The sequence below is a fragment of the Salmo salar genome, chromosome 03 (assembly GCF_965601325.2).
Source record: "Salmo salar chromosome 03, fSalSal1, whole genome shotgun sequence".
In the NCBI taxonomy this organism is placed as follows: Eukaryota; Metazoa; Chordata; class Actinopteri; order Salmoniformes; family Salmonidae; genus Salmo; species Salmo salar.
In genome coordinates, this window is record NC_138293.1 from 62,551,028 (window position 1) to 62,572,242 (window position 21,215).

A 21,215-nucleotide genomic window follows, 5' to 3' on the forward strand; every position below is an offset into this window, starting at 1 on the left:
CACATCTTAACCATCTTTCTAACCTATATTTCCTTGTATAAAGCTTCTGGGTCATTCTCTCTGTCTCTCAGATAGTTTTAATTAGATTAACAATACCATGTGTGCCAAGTGCCAACGACCTCAACACACAGTAATTGCTTTCTGGATCATTAGTCGGTGGCACGTTACACTGCAAACAAACATGACTCCAAAACACTAGGCAAGGCTTAACAAAATGCGTTATTAATGAGACACTACAAAACATTACACTGGAAACATGCATTTATTGCATTACTACAGAAAACACATAAATGAAAAGGAAGACATCAAATTATACTACATAGCTGTTACGATTGAATTCCTGTGTAGATGAATAATAGATTTCCAAAGTAATACGTCATAGGATAATTCAATTTTGTTCCCACCCGAGTGAAGCCCTTTCCTCAGCTGTATCTCCTAAGTTTATTCTGTAAGGGGTATGTACATTTTGTATGTGTGCAATTTTTCTATTTCTAAATACGTAAATCAAAAACTAAAATAAAAGAGTGCAAAAAACTCAAGTGGAGGTCAGAGAAGCATGTTTAAAAGACTGTTATTACATTGTCTTTGAACATCTGTCTGTGGCTCCTCTTCAGTCATCTTCTGATGAGCGCTCATAAACGTTGCCTTGCCTCACGGAGAGCCTAAATAAGGGCATAAAATATTGTATCAGTGAGCCATTGTGATTTGACAATAGGAAAGAAGTGACTTGAATTGACAAGGATCTTCAGGTAACCTTCTGGATGGCATCCCTTGCAGGGTCATCCTGGAGAACCTTAGCCCTGTCCAAAGCTCTTTCAAAGTGGGCAACACCGGATTTAAAGTTGCCAAGCTTCACTGGGAGGGGACACATAAGGAAAGGACTGTTAGGACCAGTTTAATGCTATGACCAAGATCAAGTAGACCAAGACTAATCACAGTTTCCATGAAATCAACACTTGTGTCCAAAGTTTCTATGAAATAAACGCTTTTGTCCCCAGGTTGTAATTCAAAAGAATCAGCATTGATCAGAGTTGTACGGACATTTTCCCACAACTGACTGCATTCAACCGAAATGTGTCTTCCGCATTTAACCCAGCTCTGAATCAGAGAGGTGCGGGGGGGCTGCCTTAATCGACGTCCATGGCATCGACGCCTGGGGAGCTGTTGTGGGGGTTTACTGCCTTGCTCAAGGGCAGAATGGCAGATTTCTTTTCACCATGCCGGTTCGGGGATTCGAACAACACTGTACCAACGCTCTAACCTCTTGGCTACCTGCCGCCCCTCAATGGAACCACAGTACATAAAAAATACATTTTATTAATTAGATCAAGTTCAGACATGAGATAATGGCGTTTTCTTTAAGAGTCTGTAAAGATGAACTTTAAATACAGACCAGGGGGCCATTGCTATTGCTGTACACATCACAAACAAGGGAAGGGTTTCTCCACACTTCTACCTGCACTTACTCTCTGACTGTGCCACCAACACACAGGCATTCAGTTGCCACTTCTCATCAGCGATTTCATCGGCTACAGCGAGTGAGCGAACGCCGTAGTCCCGGGCCTCGGTGTGACGCTTCAGCTCCAGGTAGCAGCGGCCTATCTCATGGAACAGCCAGGTCCTCTCCAGACCGCCACAGGCCAGGGGGATCTTTTCCTCCCAGCTGAGAATGGAGAAGCAAATACACAAACACAGTGAATAGAATGGCACAGTGAATCCATACATTAGGAGTCCTTTGTATTCAAGAAAACTATTTGCTTCATCAAACAATCAAAACATATAAAAACACAGATGTGATGCCATATACTTTGAGTTTCCACTTACGCATCGATAGCCTGTGGGAACTTTCCTATTCTGGCGTACACTCGGCCAACATTATCAAGTGCCCTTGACTTTGCCTCTGGGAGTTTGCTGTTGGACAACAAAGAAAGTGAAACAACACTGTTAAAACAATAAGATGCAGTGTGTGAAAAGCACTTGATTTGAAATGCGGGTCATTAGAAAATCATATACTCTCCCCTACGTATTTATTTGGATAGTGAAGCTAAAACTCTTTATTTGGCTCTATACTCCAGCATTTTGGACTTGAGATCAAATGTTTTATATGAGGAGACAGTACAGAATGTCTCCTTATATTTGAGGTTATTTCCATACATATCTGTTTTACCTTTTAGATATGAATGCCCTTTATGTATCTAGTCCCCTCATTTGAAGGTGTCAAGTATTTGGACAAATTCACTTAGTGTATTAAATGGAGTCAAAAGTTTAGTATTTGGTCCCATATTCCTAGCACGCAATGACAACATCAAGCTTGTGACTCTACAAACTTGCTGGATGCATTTGCTGTTTGTTTTGATTGTGTTTTGGATTATGTTGTGCCCAAAAGAAATGAATGGTAAATAATGTATTGTGTCATTTTGGAATCCCTTTGATTGTAAATAAGAACAACATTTCTGAACACTTCTACATTAATGTGGATGCTATCATGATTAAGGATAATCATGTATAAAGATGAGTGAGAAAGATGCACAAAGATCATGCCCCCAATACATGCTAACCTCTCAACATTACCAATAAGAGGGGAAGTTAGCATTTGATCTCCAAAATCCTGGCGTATAGAGCCAAATTAAACGTTTTAGCCTCACTATCAAAATAAATGCGCAGTTGAGTGTACCTTTCAGACTGAAATTAAGTGTCCACTCCACAGCACTCACCATTGTCTGGCCAGGTCCAAGTCCTTCTGATGGTTGTCTAATGCTCTGTCCATTTTCCCCAGGTCAATCAGGGCATTTCCAATGCAGCTGTGAAGGTTCCCCAGCACCTCTTTCTTATTGGGAACCACCTCCTCTGACCAGCATTGAACTGACTTCAGGACCTCCTGAGCTTTCTTCAGGCTGCTCTCTGCATTGCCTGCAGTCAAAGCTTAAAGGGGGGGGGGGGGGGGAATTGTTTACCATTGACCAGGATGTATTGATAAGCATCAAACTACCATATTCATCCTTGGGTCTGTTCTGTCTTACCTGCATCAATCTCTTCCAGGCTCTTGAGTACAAAACGGGTGGGATCAGAGGGAGGGTTCTGCCGGGTCTTGTTCCACTTCTGCTGCATGAGCTTGCGGTCTCTCTCCCGTGCATAGATGGGCTTCTGCTGGCGCCAGAACTCAGTGCGAGTGTCCAGATAGGTGATGCAGTTGAGGATGAGGTCCTGCAGTCTCTCCCCACCCCGCATCTTACCTTTCACCAAGTCTGGAGGCCATTTATGACTTTGACTTTAATGGAATATTTGCCCTTTACCACACACTGGGCTCTGTAATTCATGCTGATAATAATGATTGTGTAAGGGAAATCAAAGGACACGTAGTGGTCAATTCTCCAGATACGGTACGTGATAAAAGACTATCTTCCCAAGTGTGACAGTGTATTGATTGTGTACTGAAACTCAAACGAAAGAGTGAAAATACAGGAACATGCTAAGTAAAAGATTTTTGGCTGCGCTACCTTCATCTTTCAGTAGCTTCTCTAGGTACTCCTTATCGCTGTAGAGCTCTCCCAGAAGCTGCTTGGCTGTCTTCTCACTCTTAGGCGTCTTCTTGTTCTGCTGCCTCATTTCCCTTCTCAGGGGGTGAATCAGCCCCTTTGGCCGTCCCTTCTTCACCTGCCAACCAATCCCACACAAAGAACTCATCATGAGGATGACATACATGCAGAGGTGGGAGGAATTATGAAAAAGATGCAGCTCATCGTCTCAAGGCTTTACCATTGACTCACCTCATCTGCCTTGTGGAAGAAGGACAGGTCCCCCTTGTTTTCCAGTTTCACAGATGAGGGGCCTGAGGTGGTGGAAAGATAAGAGATTTAGAAAACCATATGCAAAACTTACAAAAACTGCATTATGAGAACAATCTGTTGATGTTTTACAAAAATATTTGGACCCAGTACTTACTGCCCACAGAGTTGTCGATAGCCTCCTGGGCCTTCTGGATTCCCAGTCTAAATTCCTGCAGCTCTGGCCGCAGTTTGTGCCCCCTGTGGTAAAACACCAGGGCAAACTCAAAGTCTCCCATGGTGTATAAAGCTTCCGCTTTCTGATACAAACCCTGGAACATGAGGAATACAAATAAATCAATGGATTTTGCTTGGGAAATGATGACAAATCAGAAACAACAGGGAGCCCTAGTGGTCATTGAAAATAAAAAAACGTTGAATTTCAGTACAGTAGCTGGCCAACAGGGGGATACATCTGTTCCGTTCCAAACAAAGCAGACAATACAAAGCTTCCCTCAATAATGGCATACACTGGCTGAGAGATAATACAATGACTGCTACACAATAAAGCCAAAGGCTGAAAATAGAACAGGGCTATATAATGATGCCAAATGTTTAAATTGCACCTTGAAGAATTCTTTGTCCTCCTTGAGCGAGGCCTCTGCGTCCCTCAATGCATTATCAGAATCTCCCATCTTTACATAACATTTGGATCTGGCAACCAGACAATTTTTGTCATCTGGCTGAAGAATCAATGCCTGAAAGAAATGTATGAACTGTCATTAGCTACAAATACAAACTTGTAGTGTAGACTTGAGTAGCAAAAAAGCCACCAGCCACTGACTGGGGAGACAGCCCAAACGACTTGGCAACCAGTACATACGTTTTCGATTGACAGCTGAGTAACAGAAGAAATTGTCTAAATGCACATACACAGAGATTGTATTCAACCACAGCAAATTGATTATATGGTCATAGCTAAATAGCTAGCTATAAGTGGCTAAATGTTTATTGTTTAGCTATCATTAGAGCTACCCCACAGATATCATCTTTCCTACTAGTCCCTTCCTGGACACCCAAGATTTAATCAGATCACCCATTACACAAACTCCACAGCAGGGGGCGGTAATGCAACTTTCGTCACGCCACTCAGTCAATAAACGAGCAACCGAGCATGCACACACTGCATTGTTAACCTGTGCTGTTCAGTCCACTGGGAGAAATGTAAAAAGTCCTCAAGAGGGGCCACACTGGGCAAGTTCGAGCGGATCACTTTTGTCAGCTTTTCAAAGTGTGTTGCATTATGGGGATAATAATTGTCCGACTTGCGCCTACATGTCAACAGCATTACAAAAATCATGTGATCTAAGGTCATGACATTTTGACTGCAGTCAACTGCAAGTTTCTTTTCATAACTTCATCCTGCATCCATCTCTTGCATTGTGGGAGGCTCTATTGCCAACCAATCATTCGTTTTTTTTACGTGACCAAAGACATGACTGAAACAGGAACCAACTGTGCCATGATGTGAATGTGATGTTTGAGGCGCTCTCTCACTAATTGATTGTACAATGTACACACGTATGATTTCCGTTTGTGGTTATAATGAAAACATTTTATAAACAATGGCAACACTGCCATGTTGATCTGAGCCTTGCTGTTGGAAAACCACATTAGTGTCCGACTTTTGGCTGTGTGAGATATACCTCCCCAGTCTGTTGCTTTAGCCTTACCACTCAAACACGCCCACTCTTTTCACGCCATTTCTCCCAGTGGGCGGTGCTATACATCATGGTGGGCGTGGGTTTCAAAGTGCAAAGACTGTCTGATGAGCGTCAACGTTCAACTGAGAACCCTCCCCCTGGGACCTCTTTCATACATTTCAGCCAGACTTGACCCTCGGGACCCAAGGGGTGCACGTATTGGTTTTTGCCCTAGCACTACACAGCTGATTCAAATAATCAACTCATCATCAAGCTTTCATTATTTGAATCAGCTATGTAGCGCTAGGGCAAACAACAAAATGTGCAACCCTTGGGTTTACAATTGCACTTTCATATCAGTACATCATTTTGCTGTATTTGAACTAACGATAGCTAGCTACCAGTGGAGGCTGGTGGGAGGAGCTATAGGAGGATGGGCTCATTGTAATGGCTGGAATGGAATAAATGAAACGGTATCAAACACATCAAACATATGGAAACCACGTTTGACTCTATTCCACTTATTCCAATCCAGCCATTACACAGAGCCTGTCCTCCTATAGCTCCTCCCACCAGCCTCCACTGCTAGCTACCAAGTGGGTGGACCAGTTTTCCCAAATGGGAACAGTGTGTAAACTAATGTCACATTTTGCTTGCTAGCCAACCAACAACGTCAATGCCGCTATCAAGACAATATACTATGAAATATATGAAACTGATCATGAGTAGATTTAATTTCACTACGATTGGTAGGTCAACATGCAATAATACCTGTATACTGTCTATCACTGACATTAATTATTTGCATTGCTGGCTTCATTAAAAACAGTTAATCTGATGGATTTTGGATGTCCTTGGTCTTTTTTTACATGAGGCCAACTTTAGCATATTATCCGGGAGGCATACTTACACACCCTGTCTCATTACCTTGCGTGAATGATATCTCTCAACTTTAAACCTGGGTCAGCATTATGGGCGGGCCTTAGGGGGCCTGTCCGCCCTACCATAACTCCTTGCCCATCCAAATAAAACATGTAAATGGGGGAGGATGGCCGCGAGGTGTAATGGCGGTGGGGCAGGTGAAGCATGGCAAAGATTTTGGACGAAGGGGCGAGAGGTCGGAAATGGAGAAAAAGTTGGTGAAGCAACAGCTGTGCTGGAATGCAAACAATATGGGTGTCAGTTCTGATGGTGTGGAGTGGGAGGATGAGAGTCAAGGATGGGAATGGCCTTTAGTGGAAAAACATAGGAAGAAGAGAGATCATGAAAAGCATAAAGAGTGCCAAGGAAGCAAGATTAATGATGTGTTGGAGTGGAAAGTGGTGATAATGTTTGATGAGACCACAGGGCCTCACTTACACCCTATCCGACTAACTAATGCCGTAGAGAAAGAGGTAGCTGAAGTGAAATTAGCTCGGTTCATCGGAAATTGTATATTGTTAATATTGTGTGGTAGCCAGGCTCAGCAAGAGAAGATTCTGAAAATGGAAAACCTTAATGGGAAGAAGATTAAAAGCCATGTCCCTGGTGATTATGCTAGATTGAGGGGAGTCATCACTGGGGTCCCAATATCTACGTCAACAGATGAAAGTAAAGAAAATGCAAAGGGAGGCTGAGTGATTTAGGCTTTAAGGTTGATCAGTAGGACAGAGGCTTATCAGTGATGCTGAGGTTTGACAAAGTCTTGCTGGGAAAAGTACAGATAGTTTCAATCTTAGAGAATTTGTCCCATATGCACTGTGGTGTTTTAAATGCCAAATAATAGGACATGTAGCTGCTCAGTGTAAAGGAAAGAAAATATGTGCCAAGTGTGGAGGGGCACATGACTACGGTGAATGTAGAAGAAATGTGAAGGTTAAGTGCTGTAATTGTGGGGGTGAACACAGTGCAGCATTTGGTGGATGCCAGGTACAGAGAGAGGCTAAAGTGGCTCAGAGATATAGGATCAGTCATGATGTATCATATGCAGAGGCCATAAAACAGATTGGTAGAACTACAGTGAGGACTGATAGACCTCACATGGATGTACCTGTAGTTAAGTGGACCTACTGTGGAACTACCTAAGTGGACCTACTATGGACCTACATAAGTGGACCTACCTACTGAATTTAGTTGACTTCATAGCTTTTATTGGTGAGGTTAACAATACAACTCGGGTTGTGGAAAGCAGAAATGCCAGGTTGGAGGTTATTGTGGAGATGGCAAAAGAGATATTGGAGGTAACAGATGTTACTGTTGAAATGGTTGTTGACATGCTGAACAATCCTAAAGGTGGAGTGTTTCAGCAGGATATAGATAAAGTTTAATGGGGTTGGGGAGAGTTTTTTTGGGGTAGGGTGGAGGGTGTGGTAGAAGTTAGGGATTTATTTGGTTTTGAATTTTATGTTCATGGTCGTACAGAATAGGGACAGATCATGATTGATCGTACATTCCAGCACAGTAGGTACACTTTAAACGTTTGTTTGCGGACCATCATCATATCGAAGAAGGTGAAGTGTAATGGCGACTGTTAAGAGTTTCTTGAGTCGACGCCACATGGCGGGAAAATTCAAGATACCACACGTCTTGGGACAAGAACTTTGATTTGCTATGCTCTCTGGAGCTGAGCGCTGTTGAAAGGAGTGATAACTGGGGTGGTGTTAAATGTTGAGAACCAATTGAAATTGAAGATTCCCGGTGTCTGTGACGCCTGCCGCTTGGTGTGACGCAGACCCGGTGGAGAGTGTGGTGAAACAGAGAAGATACTGTCTGTCCTGCTGAGTTTTGATGCAGAGTCTTTACCAGACAATGTCAAGTTAGGTGTCAGATATCCAGTGGGAGCTTTGGTCCCGACCCCTAGTTTGGTAACAGCTGCTGTACAGTAACCTAATAAACATCTGCATTTTGAAAGTCTTTTTAAAATCGAATTATAATATATTTTATTAACAAAACCCAAAGATGTTGATAAAAAAGTACTGTAGATGCTGTGTTTTCATTTTTAGAATACTGGGCTTAAAGTAGTAATGGACGTGGGTTGCAGTTCACACCTTGATGAGAAATTAAATTGGACAATAGCTAGCCAAAACGCTCATAACAGCTAATTGGTGCTGGAAACGAATTTGAATGATTGTATAGAAACACACACGCCACATAACAAATTTAAACTTAAAACATGTTTTTCATTGAATGAAACATACATTTTATGGGTGAACACCTTATAGTTTCATTGCATTGACATTCCCAGCATTAGTTAAAGTCGTCTGTTTTTGTTCAAAATATTAAGTTATTGAAACTGAAACGGTGTATCCCGAATGAATGGTAGCAGCAAACAATGTACCAGGCCAGCTGTAATTTACAACCTGATAGCAAAATTCTTTGGACTACCAAGAAATGTATTGGTGAATTATATTAATCATGCATTGAACTGCATCCATCTATTCTCCCAAAAATGCCTTACTTTACTTCATGGAATTTTGAGACAAATAGAACATATTTTTAAAACCTCTTATAAAGTTGGTTTTGAAGCATAAACTGGGAATTTGATGTTTTACTAATATTATGATTGTCCATTTGTTTCATATCTGCAAAGTAGTTAAAATGCTGTCAGTTCCACTTTAAATACTTCAAAATCAATTAACTATACAGTATTTGGTTCTCTTTGCTTAACATCAATAAGCACAAAGTAAAGAAAATTGTGACCTGTAATAGTTTTTTAAAATATGTGCCAGAAATGTATTTGTGCCTCTTTTTCCAAGAAGGACCGTAGTGATTGTATCAGATGTTATCAGATAATAAAGAGTGTCTTCACCTGTTCTCCAATCTCTGGTGGTTTAGCCATCTATCAAAGTTTGTTTACAATATTTCATGATATTGTGTAAGAAATATTATATAAATGTGAATACTGAATGTGTTATGATGAGAAGGAATTCAAGGAAACAGCCAACAGACCTAGAAACTTGTTTCAATACATTTTATTTGCAATGTCCAGCAATGAAATATGGTATGAAACAACAGATTTACATCAGTGTGTTTTTTAAAAATCTTTCAGTATGTTTATATATTGTCATCTTTACAGTACAACCAATAAATATATAGCACTTCCTAAATAGCACTGAGCCATAAAAATGCATTAACATTTTAACCAGTAGAAATAAGTATAAGTACAAAGTATTTCCTGAATAGCAAATTGTATGCAGTGATACTTATACATTTTGAAAAGTCCTTTATACAAGTCCCTCACTTTAGTCAATCTCTTCAATGGTTGGGCCTTGGGAGCTGACACCAGAGCTGGTCCGTGCCTCATCTCCACAGCAACCTGTGGGCATCCCTCCCTGCTGGTACAGCTTGGTAATGATAGGCTGGCATACTTTCTCCAGCTCCTTTAACTGATGCTCATACTCCTCTTTGTCGCCTAGCTGGTTGCTCTCCAACCAGGAAATAGTCTGGTCGCACCTGTCCACTACTTTCTTTTTGTCCTCCTCGCTGATCTTGCCTTTCATGTTGTCGTCCTCCACGCTGCTCTTCATATTGAAGGCGTATGACTCCAGGGAGTTCTTGGCTGCCATCTTCTCCCTCTGTGCGTCATCCTCAGCTTTGTATTTGTCAGCGTCCTGCACCATCCTCTCAATATCTTCTTTGCTGAGCCGGCCCTTGTCGTTGGTGATGGTGATCTTGTTCTCTTTGCCCGTGCTCTTGTCCACCGCTGATACGTTCAGAATACCATTGGCGTCGATGTCAAAGGTCACCTCGATCTGAGGGACTCCTCGTGGGGAAGGGGGGATCCCAGAGAGCTCAAACTTCCCCAGGAGGTTGTTGTCCTTGGTCATGGCTCTCTCTCCCTCGTAGACCTGGATCATGACCCCGGGCTGGTTGTCGGAGTAAGTGGTAAAGGTCTGGGTCTGTTTGGATGGGATGGTGGTGTTGCGTTTGATCAGGGCGGTCATGACACCTCCAGCGGTTTCGATGCCCAGGGACAGGGGAGCCACATCCAGCAGCAGCAGGTCCTGGACGTTCTCAGACTTGTCGCCAGATAAGATGGCCGCCTGGATGGCAGCGCCGTAGGCCACCGCCTCGTCTGGGTTGATGCTCTTGTTTAGCTCTCGGCCGTTGAAAAAGTCCTGCAGGAGCTTCTGGACCTTGGGGATCCGGGTGGAGCCTCCGACCAGGACGACATCGTGGATTTGGGCCTTGTCCATCTTGGCATCCCTGAGGGCTTTCTCCACAGGCTCCAGTGTTCCCCTGAAGAGGTCAGAACACATCTCCTCAAAACGAGCCCTGGTGATGGAGGTGTAGAAGTCGATGCCCTCAAAGAGGGAGTCAATCTCAATGCTGGCCTGGGAGCTGGAGGACAGCGTTCTCTTGGCCCTCTCGCAGGCTGTCCTCAGTCTCCTCAGAGCCCGCTTGTTCTGGCTGATGTCCTTCTTGTGTTTCCTCTTGAACTCCTCCACAAAGTGACTGACCAGGCGGTTGTCAAAGTCCTCCCCGCCCAGGTGAGTGTCTCCAGCCGTGGCCTTCACCTCAAAGATCCCATCCTCGATGGTCAGGATGGACACGTCAAAGGTGCCCCCACCCAGGTCAAAAATCAGGACGTTGCGTTCCTTGGACTTGCCTTTGTCCATACCGTAAGCAATGGCTGCAGCCGTGGGCTCGTTGATGATCCTCAGCACATTCAGCCCAGCGATCACTCCAGCGTCCTTAGTGGCCTGTCTCTGTGAATCGTTGAAGTAGGCAGGGACTGTGATGACTGCATTCGACACCTTCTGGCCCAGGTAAGCCTCAGCGATCTCCCTCATCTTCACCAGGACCATGGAGGAGATCTCTTCTGGGTTGAAGGATTTGTTCTCACCTTTGTAATCTACCTGAACTTTAGGCTTTCCTCCGTCGCTGACCACCTTGAAGGGCCAGTGCTTCATGTCAGCTTGCACGACCTGATCGTTGAACTTTCGGCCAATCAGGCGTTTGGCGTCGAAAACGGTGTTGTTGGGGTTCATAGCCACCTGGTTCTTTGCTGCATCTCCGATGAGTCTCTCAGTGTCTGTGAAGGCCACATAGCTGGGCGTGGTCCTGTTGCCCTGGTCGTTGGCGATGATCTCCACTTTGCCGTGCTGGAACACCCCCACACAGGAGTAGGTGGTGCCCAGGTCAATGCCGATAGACAGGCCTTTAGCTGATGACATCTTGATGGTTTGGAGTTAGTTGCCTACAAAATAATGAAATATTTTAGAAATTGATATTATTCTACGAAAATCTAGATGCAAGTAATGTCAATCTCCACCAACAGAGATGTTATCCTAAATATACTGGAATAACAACCAGACCTGGGTTCAAATACATGCGTACTTAAGTATTTGTAATTCTTATTTTCTGTGTATTTGAATATTTTCAGATAATGCGGCAACTTCTATTTAAAGTATTTGAAAGTATTTTCTAATAATTTCATATAAATACTATTTGAAACTATTTTCAAATACATTTCAAATACACCTAGGAACAAACAATTCTGGGTTCAAATGCATGAAATATTTCTATTTTAAAATACACTTGTCTGTGTATTTGAGTATTTTCAAATACATGCCAATACTTTCCAAATGTATTTCCAAACACATTCCAATATTCAACTATTTATATTTCAAAATGTACTGGTATTTGAAAGTCCTTAAAAAACAATAATATGCATTTGAACCCAGGTATGATAACAACACTGTTGTCAATGTTTGTGTTATATATTAGTGTTATACACTAATACTGGCCAGGCACATATTCAGTGGGGTTTAACAAAGACAATGGTAGACACAATCATTTCTGCTAATCTACTACAGAGAAACTCTTTTCACAACAGGCCTACATTTTTTTCTATGAACACTCCTGAATAATATTGTATTATCGTCACAGAATTAGAGCAGATGTTCTTAAAAACGAAGAAATAACTAATTATAATATGCTACAACAAAAAAGAATTTAGGCATAGTCTGAACAATGAAATAAGATAATAAATGGATGACCATTATATCTTTATAATATTATTTCTTTATTAGTTAACCAAATATTGTGGCATAATGTTATAGCTAAATCGGCTATGTCGACACAACCAACATAGCGTCATTTTCTATTTCTATCAATTTTATAACTGTCACAGCCATTATGAAAATAGGGTACTGAATTAGTTTCCCTTTACTTACAGTTTATGAATGTAGAGGTCTTTCGAGCGTGGTCTTCTCTTTTCCCTTTAGTATTCTCGTTGAGTCGATGTTTGAATCTGAATTTAACGTTACTTCACCAGAATATATACCATCCCCATTGCCTAAAAAAAATGTACTTATGATTTCTAGACATTTCTCGAACGCTCTGACTACATTGCCCAATGAGAGCGCAGCATTCCTGCGCAATGACGCACCTGCGAGGCGCATGCATTGCACGCGCAGGAAAAGAAAGTTCTCGTCTTTCCAGAGTGTTCGAGAGGCGCGGAGACCTGTCTAGAACGCACACACACAGCACACAAATAATGAAACCATTATTTGTCTTGATTAAAATAATCAAAAACAGTTAATGATTCAAATTTCAACACAAATGAAAACATGCGGTTTAACCTTATTCAGTCGACATTTCAGTCTATCGGCAACACTGCAGTTGCTCAACAGTTCACGAGATGTCAGTCTATAATTTTGTCTCACTAATGAATAATAGATATGTATTGTAAGACCGTTGAGTGCCTACTGGACAAGTGGTATACAAGCAACTCACCACAAGTTAATGTGCCTCCAGGGAAGATCCTTTTTTGTATTACAGCCAGAGTATATAAAATATCCAGTATTCATTTTTAAATGAAAGACAAATGATGAACACACCGGCTAATCCTTCTCTATTCTATTCAATGTTATTCTGTTCTATACCATTCTAGTCTAGCCTATTCCGTACTGATGGCCCATCAGTTTACATTTGCTTACCACAAACAAGATATCCCCATGATATCCCCATTATGGGGATATCTTGCTTATGCTAAGCAAATGTGAACTGCTTGTGACATTCTCCTGTGAATTTTAATTACAAAAAACACAAATGGTAGCTAAAGAATTTGCTAATACACAGTACATTTGGAAAGTATTCAGACCCTTTGACTTTTTCCACATTTTGTTACGTTACAGCCTTATTCTAAAATTGATAAAATTGTATTTTTTAATCAATCAACACAGAATACCTCATAATGACACAGCGAAAACCGGTTTTTAGAAATTGATATATATTTATTAAAAATAAAAAACAGAAATACCTTATTTACAGAACAATTCAGACCCACATACTTATCAGACTTTGAAATTGAGCTCAAGTTCATCCTGTTTCCATTGATCATCCTTGAGATGTTTCTACAACTTGGAGTCCACCTGTGGTAAATTCAATCGTTTAGACATGGTTTGGAAAGGCACACACCTTTCTCTATAAGGTCCCACAGTTGACAATGCATGTCAGAGCAAAAACCAAGCCAAGAGGTCGAAGGAATTGTCCTTAGCAATCGGAAGAGCCTTGGTCAAGGAGGTGACAAGAACTGATGGTCACTCTGACAGAGCTCCAGAGTTCCTCTGTGGCAATGGGAGAACCTTCCAGAAGGACAACAATTTCTGCAGAATTCCACCAATCAGGCCTTTATGGTAGTGGCCAGATGGAAGCCACTCCTCAGTATAAGGCACATTACAGCCTGCTTGGAGTTTGCCAAAAGGCACCTAAGGGACTCTCAGACCATGAGAAACAAGATTCTCTGGTCTGATGAAACCAAGATTGAACTCTTTTGCCTGAATGCCAAGCGTCTCGTCTGGAGGAAACCTGGCACCATCCCTACGGTGAAGCATGGTGGTGGCAGCATCATGCTGTGGGGATGTTTTTCAGTGGCAGGGAATGGGAGACTAGTCAGGATCGAGGGAAAGACGAACGGAGCAAAGTACAGAGATGAAATGAAAACCTGCTCCAGAGCGCTCAGGACCTCAGACTGGGGTGACGGTTCACTTTCCAACAGGACAACGACCCTAAGTACACAGGCAAGACAGCGCAGGAGTGGCTTCGGGACAAGTCTCTGAATGTCCTTGAGTGGCCCAGTCAGAGCCCGGTCTAACATTTCTGGAGAGACCTGAAAATAGCTTTGCAGCGACGCTCCCCATCCAACCTGACAGAGCTTTATAAATTTGCTTAAATAATTTTTTTTTTTGCTTTGTCATTATGGGGTACTGTGTGTAGATTGATGAGGGAAAAAAACAATTTAATCAATTTTAGAATAAGGCTGTAACGTAACAAAATGTGGAAAAAGTCAAGGGGTCTGAATACTTTCCGAATGCACTGTATTGTAAACATAATTCCCATGTAGCAGTAGCTAGTTGTATTGATAAATACATCAGTATGAGACGTATTTACTGCTCACAAAATTCAGACGGTGGTGATTGCAACCTTTCAAAAATATTTTGTAGCCCTCCGTCTATCATGGAAACATGATGCAAATATATACTGCGTTCATAACCAAGTGGGAGATGGGAATTGACCAATTATGAAGTAGAGTCATACAGCACCTGCCCGCACACGCTGGCTTTCTGTCTGACTCGCTATCGCAACAATTTTTAAGATTTTACTGAGTTACAGTTCATATAAGGAAATCAGTCAATTGAAATAAATAAATTAGACCCTAATCTATGGATTTCACATGACTGGGAAGGGGTGCAGCCATGGGTGGGCATAGGCCCACACACTTGGCAGCCAGGCCCACCTACTGGTGAGCCAGGTCCAGCCAATCAGAATGAGTTTTTCCCCATAAAAGGGCTTTATTACAGACAGAAATACTCCTTAGCACCCTCCCCACACCCCCTCAGACGATCTTACAGGTGAATTAGCTGGATGTGGAGGTCCTAGGCTGGTGTGGTTACATGTGGTTTGCGGTTGTGAGGCCGGTTGGACGTACTGCCAAATTCTCTAAATCGACGTTGGAGGCAGCTTATGGTAGAGAAATTAACATTCAATTCTAAGGCAAAAGCTCTGGTGGACATTCCTGCAGTCAGCAAGCCAATTGCACGCTCCCTCAAAACTTGAATACATCTGTGGCATTGTGTTGTGTGACAAAACTGCACATTTTAAAGTGGCCTTTTATCGTCCCCAGCACAAGGTGCACCTGCGTTATGATCATGCTGTTTAATCAGCTTGTTGATATGAAATAAATAAGCTTTTGTGAGTATGGAACATTTCAGGGATTTTTTATTTCAGCTCATGAAACATGGGACCAACACTTTACATGTTGCATTTATATTTTTGTTCAGTGTAGTTTGAAGAGAGCAGAGTTGGAGAGACTTGCACTTTCTCTTGAGCTATTTTTATAGCCTACCTTTTAAGAGTGGGACGATTAAAAAAAAAAAAAAAAAATAGATGGAGACTAATATGGGTGATCAATATTTATTTCTAGACAATGTAGTAAACTATAACCTAATCATTTAGGAAGTAGATTTCCTTGGAAAGATAACTGCCCTGTGCTTCTCTGCCCATGCCGCTAAAGCCTACTCTGCTAAATTGAGACCACATGAGCACCTGATGTATGGCTACTGAACTTGAAGCAGCAAGAATGACGACAGCGGACACTTGCACTTTCTCTTGTACTACGTTTTGCTTATAGGATATAGCCTACCTTTCAGGAGGACGATCTGCAGGCTGAGACAAATAAATCAGTAATCAATATTTATTGAAAATGAAAGAACAACTCTCACTCACCATTGCGCTTTTCAATGATGATAAAACATTTTGATTGCACCTGGACTCACATTGGTTGAGCGCCCTCCACTTTTTTCCATTATCAATATTTATTTACACACACTGTATTAAATTATAGTCTAATCCTATTTAAGTACATTTCCTTGGAATGATAACTGCCACGTGATTTTCAAACCATGCATAGGCAGCCTACTCCATTTCAATGAGACCACACATATACTAGGCGCACTTGAACTCGCATGCCGGACTAGGAGAGGAAGGCCACTGAAGTTGAAGCAGCTAATTTTTTACATGATTTTTTTTCCTTCCGCGAGACAATCTCTGTTGGGACCAAGATAATTGCGGCCTGCAATTCGGGGCGTTCCTGCATGTGGACATTCCTATATCTGCAGAAACCCCTCTTTATAATTATATTGGTCAACTTTTAAGCTAGGAGACGGAAGGTGGGTGGTGCACCAGTACAGTAGGTTGCGTTAACGCACAATACCGTTGGATGCCAGCTGCCGATAAACCCCACAGACGAAGGGGCGGCAACGGTGGCTAGCTGGCCATACACCAGTAGACAGTGTCCTTCGTCACTGCCTGTAGGGCACTGTTTTCTCGCAGTTACGTTAACAACGGTGAGGACAGGTGTTTGGCAGGCTGGAGCGAAGGTCACTGTGTGTTATTTTAGCAAGCTAGTCCCGTACACAGCAGGTGGGAGATGGGGGCGACACCGTGTGCTATCTAGCTAGCATGTGGTGTACCTAACTAGCAAGCTAGCTGTGCTGGTGGGATGTTGGGGCTACTGGTAGACAGTGTCTTTTGCCCCCGCCTGTCGGGAATGGTTTTCTCCAGTACACAGCAAACAGGGGCCACACCGTGTGCTAGCTAACTAGCAAGCTAGCTAGCACATGATGTTGCTCCCGCCTGCTGTGTGCTGGGGGCGATGGACACTGTCTACAGCTAGTAAAGCAGGGGAGGGGTGTCCATTCAGGAACCGATGGGGGGGTGTAAATCCAAGACACTATATTTAGTGTGATATGTTACGTTTTCTAATGGTATGTATTAATTTGTGGATGTCCATCATCGACTTGGTATGATATGTTACGAATTGGCAAAACATATTGTTGGGTTTTATTTCACTTATTAGATGTGATGCATTACCATTTACATTATATTGTATTAACATAGATTGAGCAACATATAATAGACATGACTAACTGGAGGGTTGCTGGCTAGTAGGAGTGTAGGCTGAGTAGACTCGTGACACACACACACACACAATGCCTGGTGGTGGGGCCGCTCATGGACAGGTGTATGTGAGGAACTGATAGAGGGGAGAATGGCTGTGGCACAAGAACAGGCACTGTCCTTGGGTGTCTGACTCTCGGGTACACACACGAAGATAAGCTAGAAGACAACTATGCTTGGCAACAAAGATGCGTCTAGAGGCTGGGACCAGCCTGCACGCCAACAATAGGATGAGTAAGTTTAAACCACGCTCATCCTCCCTCTGACAGGCCAGTAGTGAGCGGGAACTATCTCTGTCAGAGTATTTAATGAAGAACTTATGTCATTTTCAGTTCTCTGTTTGCCCTGCGAGGTGTTACAGTGAACCCGTATATACGAAGATTGCATTTACCATTTATTCTGCTTGACTAATTCTATTAATAAAACAGCTGAAAATATATTCAGTAGCCTAGTGTTAAATTTTGTTCTGATACCAGAATTGAATTGAATTGACGCAGCCTTAACAATATGTTGAAATCAAATCTAATTTTATTGAACACATACACGTGTTTAGCAGCTGTTATTGAGGGTGTAGCGAAATGCTTGTGTTTCTAGCTCCAACAGTGCAGTAATATCTAACAAGTAACATTAAGAATTTCACAACAATATACACAATACACACAAATCTAAAGTAAAGGAATTAAGAATATATAAATGTCAGAGCGGCATAGACTAAGATACAGTAGAATAGAATGCAGTATATACACGAGATGAGTAATAAAATATGTAAACATTATTAAAGTGACTAGTGTTACATTATTAAAGTGGCCAATGATTTCAAGTCTATGTATATAGGGCTGCAGCCTCTAATGTGCTAGTGATTGCTGTTTAGCAGTCTGATGGCCTTGAGATAGAAGCTGTTTTTCAGTCTCTCGGTCCCAGCTTTGATGCACCTGTACTGACCTCGTCTTCTGGATGATAGCGGGGTGAACAGGCAGTGGCTCGGTGGTTGTTGTCCTTGATGATCTTTTTGGCCTTACTGTGACATCGGGTGCTGTAGGTGTCACAGAGGGAAGGTAGTTTGCCCCCGGTGATGCTTGGGTAGACTGCACCACCCTCTGGAGAGCCCTGCGGTTGCGGGCGGTGGAGTTGCCATAACAGGCGATGATATAGCCTGGCAGGATGCTCTCAATTGCGCATCTGTAAAAGTTTGTGAGAGTTTTCGCTGCCAAGTCAAATTTCTTCAGCCTCCTGTGGTTGAAGAGGTGCTGTTGTGCCTTCTTCACCACACTGTCTTTGTGTGGGTGGACCATTTCAGTTTGTCAGTGGTGTACGCCAAGGATGTGGAAAAGGGGTGCTCCTTCTGCTGTTTCCTGAAGTTCACAATCAGCTCCTTTGTTTTGTAGATGTTGAGTGAGAGGTTATTTTCCAACACCACACTCCCAGGGCCCTCACCTCCTCCCTGTAGGCTGTCTCGTCATTGTTGGTAATCAGGCCTACTGCTGTTGTGTCGTCCGCAAACTTGATGATTGGAGGCGTGCGTGGCCACGCAGTCATGGGTGAACAGGAGGTACAGGAGGGGGCTGAGCACGCATCCTTGTGGGGGATCAGCGAAGTGGAGGTGTTGTTTCCTACCTTCACTACCTGGGGGCGGCCCGTCAGGAAGTCCAGGACCCTGTTGCACAGGGCGGGGATCAGACCCAGGGCCTCCAGCTTAATAATGAGCTTGGAGGGTACTATGGTGTTGAATGCTGAGCTATAGTCAATGAACAGCATTCTTACATCGGTATTCCTCTTGTCCAGATGGGATAGGGCTGTGGATCTGTGGATCTATTTGGGCGGTAAACAAATTGAAGTGGGTCTAGGGTGTCAGGTAAGGTAGAAGTGATATGATCCTTGACTAGTCTCTCAAAGCACTTCATGATGACAGAAGTGAGTGTAAGATAGTCATTTAGTTCAGTTCAGTTTTCTTGCTTGGGTACAGCTGGTCTGCGCATGCTCTGAGGACGCGGCTAGGGAGGTAATACGGTCGGCATTTGATTGTGAGGTATTCTAGGTCGGGTAAACAAAAGGACTTGAGTTCCTATATGTTATCACAATCACACAATCAGTAGTTAATAATGAAACATACACCCCAGCCCTCCTTATTCCCGGAGAGATATTTATTGTTGTCTGTGCGATGAACTGAGAACCCAACTGGCTGTATGGACTCAGTGTATCCTGAGAGAGCCATGTTTCCTTGAAACAGGGTATGTTACAATCCCTGATGTCTCTTTGGAAGGAAATCCTCGCCCTGAGCTTGTCAACTTGATTATCCAGAGACTGAACATTAGTGAGTAACATCCTTGTAATCAGTGGGTGGTGTGTGCACCTCCTGAGTTGGACTAGAAGTCCACTCCAAATACCTCTTTTCCGCCAGTGGTGTTTTGGATCAGCATCTGGAATCAGTTAAATTGCCCTAGAGGGTACGAACAAAGGATCCGATTCGGGAAAGTAATATTCCTGGTCGTAATGCTGGTGTGTTACCGCCACTCTGATATCCAAAAGCTCTTCCCGGCTGTATGTAATAACAAACAAATAAATTCTGGGCTAGTAATGTAAGAAATAACACAGAAAAAAATTACTGCAAAGTTGCCAAGGGGCAACTTTGTTGTAGCTAATGTTAGCTAGGTTAGGGTTACAGTTAGGAGTTAGGTTAAAGGGTTAAGGGGAGGGTTAATTAGCATGCTAAATAGTTGCAAAGTAGCTAAAAAGTAGTGAATAGTTGAAGTTCATAATTAGCTCAAATGCTCAAGTTGTCTGTGTTGAGGTTTGAACATGCAACCAGCGGGTTCCTAGACGTTCGCGTTATAAGCCTATCCACCCTCCCTTAAGTAACCTTACCGAACCTAAAGTCAAATTTGAGTGTCACGGATTTACGTTTACTATGTTACGTCTAGTCTATGAGACCAGGCTAATGTATGCAGTCCTCTATGGCGAAGTTGTAAATACCAGTTGGATGCGTTCACGTGCTTTGAACTCGTTGAGAAACGCTGATTGGCTAATGACCAACAACCTGCATAAACCACATACTAAAAGTACAGCGATCATGCTTGTAAAAACATATGGTTTAACAACCATATTAATAAATGTATTTTATAAATAATAACTTGTAGCATTCAACTGACGAATATTTCCTTAATAGATAACATGAGAGCCGTGGGCAGGCTGATTGACGAGTTTCCCACTAGTATAATTGTTAGCTACCAGTTGGAGGGGTGTTCAAGTGATTTTTTTTTTTGTCGTATGTGGTAAATTCCCATTTAGCACTTGGTTACGAACGAAGCAACACAATAGTCCTCCCTGCACCTATTCCTGCTTCCACCCTCTTCCTACTTCTGCCAATCCTCTCTCCCACTAACGTTAGCTAGCTAACTTTACTAGCTACAGTACTGTAGCTGCTAGTTAACAACACAGAGTAAAGTTAAAGCCGTACCGTAGAGTAGCTTTCAATGGCTTTGACATACTCTCCTTTGTGGTACAACTGGTCCCCCTCGGCCATGTAAGTAGAAAATGTGCTTTTGGGTCCTTGGTCTCCTTCATTGTCAGACATGTTTGCAATTTTTGCAACAAAGTCCCAGTGGTATCCTAGCAACCAGCCTAACAAGTCTCTCGATGGGTCATTCTATGTCGTCACTAGTTACCACATCCACAAAGGCATAAACCCAGCCTATTTCTACAATGTATCTTCTTAAAACGTGATTTTAAACCTAACCTTAACCACACTGTTAATCTTTTGTCTAACCCTAACCTTGAACAGTTAAATATGCATAGGATTTTATACTCA

General features: G+C 42.6%; 2 protein-coding genes across 2 annotated transcripts; both read right to left on the reverse strand.

The window, feature by feature from the left end:
* Positions 1-243: 243 nt before the first annotated feature.
* Positions 244-21,035, reverse strand: odad4 (outer dynein arm docking complex subunit 4). Its single transcript, XM_014192868.3, has 11 exons — positions 20,865-21,035; positions 4,391-4,522; positions 3,943-4,096; positions 3,768-3,829; positions 3,498-3,654; positions 3,021-3,245; positions 2,715-2,922; positions 1,825-1,911; positions 1,467-1,663; positions 755-855; positions 244-662 (listed from the first exon to the last, which is right to left on the reverse strand). Exons 1-11 carry the CDS (start codon positions 20,979-20,981, stop codon positions 633-635), a joined length of 1,470 nt encoding a protein of 489 aa, XP_014048343.1. The 5' UTR covers positions 20,982-21,035; the 3' UTR covers positions 244-632.
* Positions 9,403-12,779, reverse strand: LOC106601018 (heat shock 70 kDa protein). Its single transcript, XM_014192866.3, has 2 exons — positions 12,625-12,779; positions 9,403-11,645 (listed from the first exon to the last, which is right to left on the reverse strand). The coding sequence occupies exon 2, from the start codon at positions 11,620-11,622 to the stop codon at positions 9,688-9,690; it is 1,935 nt and encodes a 644-aa protein (XP_014048341.1). The 5' UTR covers positions 11,623-11,645; positions 12,625-12,779; the 3' UTR covers positions 9,403-9,687.
* Positions 21,036-21,215: the final 180 nt, after the last annotated feature.